Genomic DNA, 12,226 nt, shown 5'->3' with positions numbered 1-12,226 from the left:
ATTCCCAGCACCTCACAGCACCCAGAAACGCCCCTTGTGTTACTGGATAATGTCCCATAATTCCCAGCACCTCTCACCACCCAGACACGCCCCTTGTGTTACTGGATAATATCCTATAATTCCCAGCACCTCTCACCACCCAGACACGCCCCTTGTGTTACTGGATAATCTCCCATAATTCCCAGCACCTCTCACCACCCAGACATGTCCCTTGTGTTACTGGATAATATCCTATAATTCCCAGCACCTCTCACCACCCAGACACGCCCCTTGTGTAACTGTATAATCTCCCATAATTCCCAGCACCTCTCACCACCCAGATACGCCCCTTGTGTTACTGGATAATATCCCATAATTCCCTGCTCACCACTCAGACACGCCCCTTGTATTACTGGATAATACCCCATAATTCCCAGCACCTCTCAGCACCCAGACACGCCCCTTGTGTTACTGGATAATGTCCCATAATTCGATGCTCACCATCCAGACACGCCACTTGTGTTACTGGATAATGTCCCATAATTCCCTGCTCACCACCCAGACACCACTTGTAGCAAACAAAGCAAGCGCTCACCAATATGGGCTGCAACTGAATGACTCATCACCTCATATGCACCGCTTAAATAGCTCAAATACACACTCAGCAATCAGACAGATGCAAAACATATGCAAAACTAAACTAAATACTTACCATGCAAAACAGGATAGCACAATGGGTGCTGCTAGCCTGGTAGTTACAGAACTGTGGAAACAAAATATAGGTAGAAGGCTGCGCATCCCTGACCCAATACTGTACAATTGAATGGTTAATCGCTGTGGCGCACACCGCCCCCCCTGGACTAAAATGTACGCCCGCATCCAAACAATGCAATACTGGTCTATGGAGAAATTTTAGCTTCCATCATAGTTTTGAATGCAAAAATATAGATATACTGGACATCTGCACCAACGTTGAGGTAAATCTCCAGAGCAGATGTCCTAACACTAAACTGACCTAAATTAAAAGTAAATGTCTTTACCCTGGCAGCTGCTATGCTAAAATGTGTAACTTACATTCAATACAGACAGCAGAAAACAAAGCAAGCGCTCACCAATATGAGCCGCATCTGAATGTACAGTATTGGGTCAGGGATGCGCAGCCTTTTACCTATATTTTGTATCCACAGTTCTGTAACTACCAGGCTAGCAGCACCCATTGTGCTATCCTGTTTTGCATGGTAAGTATTTAGTTTAGTTTTGCATATGTTTTGCATCTGTCTGATTGCTGAGTGTGTATTTGAGCTATTTAAGCGGTGCATATGAGGTGATGAGTCATTCAGTTGCAGCCCATATTGGTGAGCGCTTGCTTTGTTTCCTGCTGTCTGTATTGAATGTAAGTTACACATTTTAGCGTAGCTGCTGCCAGGGTAAAGACATTTGCTTTTAACTTAGGTTAGTTTAGTGTTAGGACATCTGCTCTGGAGATTTACCTCAACGTTGGTGCAGATGTCCAGTATATTATATTTTTGCATGCAAAACTATGATGGAAGCTAAAATTTCTCCATAAACCAGTATTGCATTGTTTGGATGCGGGCGTACATTTTAGTCCAGGGGAGGCGGTGTGCGCCACAGCGATTAACCATTCAATTGTACAGTATTGGGTCAGGGATGCGCAGCCTTCTACCTATATTTTGTCAGACACCACTTGTGTTACTGGATAATATCCCATAATTCCCAGCACCTCTCACCACCCAGACATGCCCCTTGTGTTACTGAATAATGTCCCATAATTCCCAGCACCTCTCACCACCTAGACACGTCCCTTGTGTTACTGGATAATGTCCCATAATTCCCAGCACCTCTCACCACCCAGACACGCCCCTTGTGTTACTGGATAATCTCCCATAATTCCCAGCACCTCTCACCACCCAGACACGCCCCTTGTGTTACTGGATAATGTCCCATAATTCCCAGCACCTCTCACCACCCAGACACGCCCCTTGTGTTACTGGTTAATATCCCATAATTCCCAGCACTGCTCACCTCTCCTGTCAGCAGCTCCATCATCTCCTTGATAACCTCTAGTATCTTCTTGTCATTGTGTCCCTCCAGACTAAGGCATTGAGGAGGGGGCACAGTAATGGTCACATGATCACCAAACTTTGCAGCCGGCAAACTCTGCATAAAAACAAAACAATCACATTAGGAGATATTCCCATAATCCTCCAGGGCTTTCCATAGGTTTTAATAAAAAGGAATAAAAGTATTCCCCAATGTGACAGTCATCCTCACCTCTCCCGTCATCAGGCAGATGATCTCCAGTGTGAGGTTTAGTATCCTCTCGGCCATGTGACCAGGCTCCGCCTCCATCATTACTGAAGTGGTCATGTGATCACCAGAGGTCGCTCTCACCTGTACAGAAATGATAGAGTGAGGATGTTGTTAGTTACACATTTTTTTCTGCTTAGCTGCTCCCAAGGTTTTACATTTAGGTTAGGTCATTTGCCCTGAGGTTTGCCTCACCGTGGCGCAAGTGTCTAGTATAATATACTTTGCATGCAAACCATATTGGAAGCTAAAGTTCCTCCTCGTTTAATAAATGTTGGCACTTGTCTTGGATGCAGGGCATGCATTTTTCAGTCTAACAGAGGCGGTGTATGCCTGTGCGATTAACCATTCAATTGCAACATGTGTTTAGGGATGCGCAGCCTTTCCCCCCACCTTATATACACCTTAAATATGTGTTATATCCTCTATTACTACATTAGATATACTGTAGGTGTGTTATATCCTCTATTATTACACTAGATATAGATATGTTATATTACTACTATTACAATTACAGCACATATAGATGTGTTATATCAAGATTATTACAAGTACAGCACATATAGAAGTCTTAGGCCACTATTATTTCATAGATGTGTTATATCGCTTTTATGCTTATACTAGTAGACCCAAGCCCATTTAAAAACAGGCTCTACCGCCGCCAGTCACTGCACATGCGCGCGCATGCACTTGCTGCGTGCACGCAACAGCCCGCCCACCCACCTCGCTCCCTGGTCCCGTCCAGCTGTTCGTTACTGCGCACATGTGCAGTAACAAAATAACAGGGACAGCTGCTGGACGCAGCGAGAGTAGAGGATTATTATAGAGGATAGATGCTTATATAGATGTGTTATATCTCTGTTATTACAATGACAGCACATATAGATGTATTATTATTAATTTATAAAGCTCCAACATATTCCGTGGCGCTGTACAAAGTAGGAAAACAAACAAGGGATACATAATGATACAGACAATGATATACATCAAATATAAACACTGATACAAGATACAGAACTGGTGATTACACTGACAGATGTAACATGATGAATATAATGTATAACAGAGTGCAAGCTATGAAATGAGTAACTAATTCCAAGTCACAAAAGGGTGAGAGAGCTCTGTCCTTGCAAGCTTACAATCTAAAGGAATGGGGGGGGAAAGGAGGTAGGGGAAAAGGGGGGTGTATGCGGTATACATACAGGCAGTGCATGTTTAGGTTATCTAGTAAGGAGTAAAACTTGAGAGGTTTAAGGGGAATGGCCTAAGAAGATCATGTGCCGATCTGAGATTGCGGTTGGGTTGGTATCTGGAAAGTAGTGAGGAGATGTACAGAGGAGAGAGATTGTGGAGAGCTTTGTAGATTAGGGTTAGGAGTTTGCACTGGATCCTCTGGTTATTTGGCAGCCAGTGAAGAGCTTGGCAGAGAGGAGCAGCAGAGGAAGAGCGAGAGGAGAGATTAATGAGTCGAGCAGCTGAGTTCAGTACAGATTGGAGCGGTGCCAGTCGTTGGTAGTCCACCAAGCAATATATTACAATAATCCAAGCTAGTTATAATAAGAGCATGTACTACTAACATTTTAGTAGAGTCCGGAGTGAGAAAACGTCAGATGTGGGATATGTTTTCAAGTTGGAGATGACAGGAGCTGGTTAGAGAGTTAATATGAGGAATAAATGAGAGAGAAGAATCAAATATTACCCTTAAATAGAACCAGAGACGAAGCACCCTCATGTATTTTACCATATATATCAATGATAACATGACAGTAAACACCTACTCTGCTCTTTGTTTCATCTTTCACTGCTCAGTCTTCATGTTATCAGCTCTGATAAAATCTACGACTGAGCATTTATCTAGCTTTGCCCCGGAGTGATTATAGGTGAGTCAGTCTTCTGTGATGTCTTTTCAAGCTCAAGTCTGCCCCCTTGTGGCTCTGATTTTCTGCTATGTATTCTCATAGCAGGAAAGCAGAGTCAGGAGGGGGCAGGCTTGGGCTTGAAAAGACATCACAGAAGACTGACTCCGCTATAATCATTCCGGGGCCAAGCTAGAATGAATGCTCAGTTGGAGATTTATCAGAGCTGATAACAAGGAGACTGAGCAGTGTAAGATGAAACAAAGAGTAGGTGTTTACTGTCATGTTCCCATTGATATATATGGTAAAATACATGAGGGTGCTTCGTCTCTGGTTCTCTTTAAGCACCGTGCTTTGGGAACTGTTTATAGGGATGTTATCAACAATTATTGTTATATCAGGCAGAGAGGTGGACAGAGACAGTGGAAAGCTGATTAGTTCTGTTTTATTCATATTGGGGTTGATTCAATAAAGTTAGCGCGGTGTAACAGCGAGGGTTATCAGCAGTTAGGCACACTATAAAACTTAAGTGCCTTACTTAGTGTCCTTGCACGCTACGCGTGTAATAGGCTGTCACTTGACAGGCAGCCTATTGGGCCAATCAGAGTGTGGGGATCAGGTCCTGTGACTGGACCCGCTGGTGAGGAGGGTGGGAGGAGTGGAGCCGTGTTAGCAATTAGCGTTTGCTATTCTGCAATTCAGCAGCATAGCGTGCACAGAGTGCCCAATCCCCGATTATACATGCTACGCTGCCGGTAGCACACATAGCGTGCAAGGACCTTAATTAAGGCACTTCAGTTTTATAACGCACATAACAGCTGATAACTCTCACTGTTACACGGCGCTAACTTTAGTGAAACAACCCCACTGAGTTCTAAAAAGCGAGAGGACATGAAAGAGGATATAGCAGGCAGGCAGTCAGCAACACGTGTGAGGAGGGATTTAAAGTCATATCACTATTATTACAATTACAGCACATATAGGTGTCTTATACGACCACTATTCCAATTACACCACATATAGATGTGTTATATCACTATTATTACAATTACACCACATATAGATGTGTTATATCACTATTATTCCAATTACAGCACATATAGATGTGTTATATCACTATTATTAGAATTACACCACATATAGATGTGTTATATCACTATTATTCCAATTACAGCACATATAGATGTGTTATATCACTATTATTCCAATTACACCACATATAGATGTGTTATATCACTATTATTACAATTACAGCACATATAGATGTGTTATATCACTATTATTACAATTACACCACATATAGATGTGTTATATCACTATTATTACAATTACAGCACATATAGATGTGTTATATCACTATTATTACAATTACAGCACATATAGATGTGTTATATCACTATTATTACAATTACAGCACATATAGATGTGTTATATCACTATTATTACAATTACACCACATATAGATGTGTTATATCACTATTATTAGAATTACAGCACATATAGATGTGTTATATCACTATTATTCCAATTACAGCACATATAGATGTGTTATATCACTATTATTCCAATTACAGCACATATAGATGTGTTATATCACTATTATTACAATTACAGCACATATAGATGTGTTATATCACTATTATTCCAATTACAGCACATATAGATGTGTTATATCACTATTATTCCAATTACAGCACATATAGATGTGTTATATCACTATTATTCCAATTACAGCACATATAGATGTGTTATATCACTATTATTCCAATTACAGCACATATAGATGTGTTATATCACTATTATTCCAATTACAGCACATATAGATGTGTTATATCACTATTATTCCAATTACAGCACATATAGATGTGTTATATCACTATTATTCCAATTACAGCACATATAGATGTGTTATATCACTATTATTACAATTACAGCTTATATAGATGTGTTATATCACTATTATTACAATTACAGCTTATATAGATGTGTTATATCACTATTATTGCAATTACCAAGGGGTGAGCAGCACATATAATTTTCCCCCTGTGAGCCTGCATGACCACGCCCACCTCTAGCACAGTTAAGTATATAAATGAGTGCTTTGCACATGTTAAGAGAGTTCGTTTGGTAGCTAGGTGAAGGGTGAGGTGTTTTTAATTTCCTTTTTTCCCATCTAGTTGACATTTTAGGGTTTTTGGTTTAGTTCCCACTAGACTGCTTATAAAAACTGGCATTTTGCATGGTAGAGTAGGACTCACCAGATTGGGGACACTTTGGCGCAGTTGGTGAGCTTAAGCGCGTTAAAGCGTAACCAAGAGCCCCTGTCACTGTTTTCCTGTTGTGTGCTGCAGCCCCTCTGTACTTATATTATTACAATTACAGCTTATATAGATGTGTTATATCACTATTATTACAATTACAGCACATATAGATGTGTTATATCACTATTATTACAATTACAGCACATATAGGTGTCTTATCAACAACAACAACAACAAATAACATTTGTAAAGCACTTTTCTCCCGTGGGACTCAAAGCGCATAGTGGTGTCTTATACCACCACTATTCCAATTCAGTGTTCTCCCCAGGGCTAATTAGGTGGGCGGGCCGCCCGGCTGATTTGAAGCCCCACCCGCCTGTTGTCATGTGCTCGCCTGGGGCTTCTAGTAAACTTCACTTAGGAACGCTCCATTGCCTGCTTTCAGTCAGCGCCAGCCTCGCACAATAGCAAAGGCTGATGCTGTACACTGAAGGAGCGCTCCTCTGCCTGTCAGCTCAAGTGTTCTGGTGAGACAGGGAGGGAGTGGCTAGGTGGGTTGTAAGGGGCGGGACTCCTGCTCCGATTCTTCCTACTGCTCTCCAAGTGATAGGATCTGTTTTATTACGGTGCCTCTCACTCTCGTTAATGAAACCGGAGAGAGCAGTAAAGCAAAAAAAACGCCCACACAGCAGCAGCTTCCAGGAGTGAGATGAGAGCCACGTGAGTTTCCGGGACAGCCTCAGAGCGGCTCACGTAGTCTCTCCTTCTCCTCCAGACTGCAGGTAAACAACATGCCTGAGTAGTTGAAAACGGCAGCTGCTCGTTTAATCCGGCTGGAGGGAGACCCGGAGATCAGGAGAAGTGATGCCCCTTCACACCTCTGCATGTTTATTTACTTTGGGGGGGGGGAGAGGGGGGTGAGCAGAGGAGACACAGCTATGCAGAGCATGTTGAATGACAGGCTGTCTGTAGGCAGCCCCCTGTGCACTTGTCTCCTGCTGTGTGTGTTTCTCGCTGGCCCCAGCTTTGTATCTGTAGTGCTGCCCCTCCCCCTGCACACTGGGGAAATTTAGTGGAGCTGAACTCTTGCACAGGACAGAAGGAAAACAGAGAAATGCACCCTGTATTTACACAGTTTAGCCTGTCTAATTTGATCTCTTTCTGTGTCACATGACTGCAGATAAGCACATTTGAAAAGCCCTGAATGTTAACATCTCTGCTTCCAAGAAAGCAGGAAGTGGACACACTGCAGATTTATTGCAGCATTTGTATCAGCTGTAATAAATGTTTTTCTTTAAAGGACAACTGAAGTGAAACTGATATGGAAGCTGCCATAATTATTTACTTATAAGCAATGCCAGTTGCCTGGCTGTCCTGCTGATCCCCTGCCTCTAATACTTTTACCCTAGCCTCTGAACAAGCATGCAGCATATCAGATGTTTCTGATCATATTGACAGATCTGACAAGATTAGCTGCATGCTTGTTTCTGGTGTGATTCAGACACTACTGCAGCCAAATAGATCAGCAGGGCTGCCAGGCAACTGGTATTGTTTAAGAAGAAATAAATATGGCAGTCTCCATATTCTTCTCACTACAGTTGTCCTTTAAAGGTTATGCTGTTGTGCATCTTTTAGAGCAGAGAGGAGGTTGTCTGTTCAGGTCTGCTTAAAAAGGAACCTGAGCACCTTAATCTGAAACAATCTGCTAGGTACACACAATGCAATTTTCTGACAGATCTACTGTCAGATCGATTATTCCCAACATGTCCTATCTGATTTCTGCACGATTTCCTATAGAAGTGAACAGAAAATCGGAAATCAGATCAGGCATGTTGAAAATTGTCGAACTGACAGTAAATCTGTCCGGAAATTGCATTGTGTGTACTTAGCAGGTACATCGGTTTGCCTCCTCATCCTCTTTTTATTCTGTAAGCAGAGTTGCATTCCCCCCTCGCACGCCACCCGGCTACTTTTTCATGCCACCCGGCTGGAAAAAATTTCTGGGGAGAACACTGCCAATTACAGCACATATAGATGTGTTATATCACTATTATTACAATTACAGCACATATAGATGTGTTATATCATTATTATTACAATTACAGCTTATATAGATGTGTTATATCACTATTATAACAATTACAGCACATATAGATGTGTTATATCACTATTATTACAATTACAGCACATATAGATGTGTTATATCACTATTATTACAATTACAGCTTATATAGATGTGTTATATCACTATTATTACAATTACAGCTTATATATATGTCTTATATAACTATTATTACAATTACAGCACATATATTAATTTATTTATAGTATTTATAAAGCATCAACATATTACACAGCGCTGGACATTAGTTAGGGTTACCAACAATATTTAGGGGTGACAAACAGCAATAAGACAATACAGGAATACAAGAAAGACCAGATCATGCAGCACAGTATTAGTACAAGGTAATGCTTAGTCACTGGATGGAGCATGGAGATCACACAGCACAGTATGAGTACAAGGTAATGCTTAGTCACTGGAGGGGAGCATGGAGATCACACAGCACAGTATGAGTACAAGGTAATGCTTAGTCCCTGGATGGGAGCATGGAGATCACACAGCACAGTATGAGTACAAGGTAATGCTTAGTCACTGGATGGAGCATGGAGATCACACTGCACAGTATGAGTACAAGGTAATGCTTAGTCCCTGGATGGGAGCATGGAGATCACACAGCACAGTATGAGTACAAGGTAATGCTTAGTCACTGGATGGAGCATGGAGATCACACAGCACAGTATGAGTACAAGGTAATGCTTAGTCACTGGATGGAGCATGGAGATCACACAGCACAGTATGAGTACAAGGTAATGCTTAGTCACTGGATGGAGCATGGAGATCACGCAGCACAGTATGAGTACAAGGTAATGCTTAGTCAGTCACTGGATGGGAGCATGGAGATTAGGCAAGTCGAGCTCACTCAGATCTATAGCACGGGTGCACAGTAATGGAGGTACATGAACAGGTAGGACACAAAAGGAGGAGGACCCTGCCTAACCCTGCCCAAAGGCTTACAATCTAGAGGGAGGGGTAGGGACACGAAAGGTATGGGACCAGAGTTCAGCTGCGGGTTTAGAGCAGTAGTGGGGGGTGGTAGGCCAGAGTGAAAAGGTGAGTTTTGAGGGCTTTCTTGAAGATGTTGAAGGAGGGGGCTGCCCTAATGGGTGGAGGTAGGGAGTTCCATAGTGTTGGAGCAGCTCTTGAGAAGTCCTGGAGGCGTGCATGGGACTGGGTGATGCGGGGGGCGGTTAGGCGAAGTTCATTGGAGGAGCGGAGTGAGCGGCTTGGTGTGTACCTCTGAGTAAGATCGGAAATGTAGGTTGGACAGGTTTTGTGGACGGATTTGTAGGTCAGACACAATATCTTGAATCTGATTCTGGACTGGATAGGAAGTCAGTGGAGGGATTCTAGGAGGGGATCCGCCATGGTGGAGCGATGGGAGCAGTGGATAATTCTGGCTGCCGCATTCATGATGGACTGCAGTGGGGCTGTTTGGGTCATAGGGAGACCAGACAGAAGGGCATTGCAGTAGTTGAGGTGGGAAATTATGAGGGCATGGATGATGAGTTTGGTGGTGGCAGAGGTCAGGAATGGGCGAATCTTACAGATGTTACGAAGGTGGAAGTTGCAGGACTTTGTGAGGTTTTGGATGTGGGAAGTGAAGGAGAGTGCGGAGACCAGGGTGACAACCAGACAGCGGTCTTGAGAAGTAGGGCGAATGGTAGTGTGGTTAACAGTGACCTGCACATCTGGGAGGTTCAGGGATGGCCGGGGTGGGAAGATCATAAATTCCGTTTTGTCTAGATTTAGTTTCAGGAACCTAGCGGACATCCAGGAGGAGATGGCTCATAGGCAGAAGGAGACCTTGTCCATGGTAGTGGTGGATATGTCAGGGGTGTGGAGGTAGATATCGGGGTCATCTGCATACAGATGATAGTTAAAGGGAACCAGAGATGGCAAAAAAAAAGAAAAAGATGTTATACATACTTGGGGCTTCCTCCTGATCGATCCCACGCCGCCGTCCTCCGCTGTCTGCATCTACGAGAACTGGCTCCCGTCACTGACGTCATCAGAGCCAGGCTACGCAGGAGAAGTGCGCCCTCTACGTATCTCTCCATACACTGCTGCAGAGATACGCAAACAGCGCACTTCCCTTACGCTTAGACTGGCTCCGACTGACGGAACAGCGGGGAGTCGGTTCTCGTAGATCCAGGCAGAGGAAGACAGCGGTGTGGGATCGATCAGCAAGTATGGGGCTGGAGGAAGCCCCAGGTATGTATAACTTATTTTTCTCCTTCATCTATGGTTCCCTTTAAAACCCATGGAGGAGATAACCTTGCCAATGGAGGATGTGTATAGGGTGAACAGTAGGGGGCCAAGGACCGAGCCTTGGGGGACTCCCACCGAGAGATGGTTGGGGTGGATGAGGACTCATTGAAGGAGGTTGTATAACACATATAGATGTGTTATATCACTATTAATACAATTACAGCACATATAGATGTGTTATATCACTATTATTACAATTACAGCACATACAGATGTGTTATATCACTAGTATTACAATTACATCACATATCGATGTGTATATCACTATTATTACAATTACAGCACATATAGATGTGTTATATCACTATTATTACAATTACAGCACAGATAGATGTGTTATATCACTATTATTACAATTACAGCACATATAGATGTGTTATATCACTATTATTACAATTACAGCACATATAGATGTGTTATATCACTATTATTACAATTACAGCACATATAGATGTGTTATATCACTATTATTACAATTACAGCACATATAGATGTGTTATATCACTATTACTACAATTACAGCACATATAGATGTGTTATATCACTATTATTACAATTACAGCACATATAGATGTCTTATATCACTATTATTACAATTACAGCCCATATAGATGTGTTATATCACTATTATTACAATTACAGCACATATAGATGTGTTATATCACTATTATTACAATTACAGCACATATAGATGTGTTATATCACTATTATTACAATTACAGCACATATAGATGTCTTATATCACTATTATTACAATTACAGCGCACACAGATGTCTTATATCACTATTATTACAATATACATAGACACTTTATATGGAGAAGAAGAAAATAAACAAATATCAGAGTATATTAAATTAGATACATTGTTACCTCCTCCTGCCAGTTCCAACAATGTCTGCCTTCTACTTCCTCCCACTTTACCTGTAACCCGGAAGCAAATGTCAGTGGCTCTCTCTACTTCCTGTCTATGCGTTCCACAGATATCCCTGTGGCCAATGTGTGTATTGCAGCTTGTATTGTTATGAGAAATGCTCCAGGTTAACCCTTCAGGGTCATTTCCCTGCCAAACTCTGTGAGAGGCATGTAATGCCCATTCATTGTATCAGGATCAGTCAGTACTCCTCATAAATATCTATATCTATCTCTATTTGTATATCTCTCTCTCTCTCTCTCTCTCTCTCTCTCTCTCTCTCTCTCTCTCTCTCTCTCTCTCTCTCTCTCTCTCTCTCTCTCTCTCTCTCTCTCTCTCTCTCTCTATATCGGAAACTGCAGAGAGGCTTAGAAGCACGTCACACCACGCAGACCTTCGGTGCAGTTGCGATTACCTTGTCAATCAATATTTATGTATATTCTTTCTTACTTTACATTAGCGGTAAGTAATTATGGACTACTATTTGGTCTATTTGGTCCT

General features: G+C 42.2%; 1 protein-coding gene across 1 annotated transcript in view; it reads right to left on the bottom strand.

Moving 5' to 3' along the window:
* Positions 1-11,732, bottom strand: part of LOC137535597 (zinc finger protein 850-like) — a 77,820-nt gene extending 66,088 nt beyond the window's left edge. The window contains exons 1-3 of the mRNA XM_068257444.1: positions 11,686-11,732; positions 2,272-2,391; positions 2,023-2,157 (exon numbers count right to left, since the gene is read on the bottom strand). Of these exons, the coding sequence (XP_068113545.1) occupies positions 2,023-2,157; positions 2,272-2,367 (231 nt within the window). The 5' untranslated portion in view covers positions 2,368-2,391; positions 11,686-11,732. The remainder of the gene's footprint in view (positions 1-2,022; positions 2,158-2,271; positions 2,392-11,685) is intronic.
* Between the last annotated feature and the right edge of the window lie 494 nt (positions 11,733-12,226).

This window comes from Hyperolius riggenbachi, chromosome 10, assembly GCF_040937935.1.
Source record: "Hyperolius riggenbachi isolate aHypRig1 chromosome 10, aHypRig1.pri, whole genome shotgun sequence".
NCBI lineage: Eukaryota > Metazoa > Chordata > Amphibia > Anura > Hyperoliidae > Hyperolius > Hyperolius riggenbachi.
This window is presented reverse-complemented; position numbering and strand designations above follow the sequence as displayed.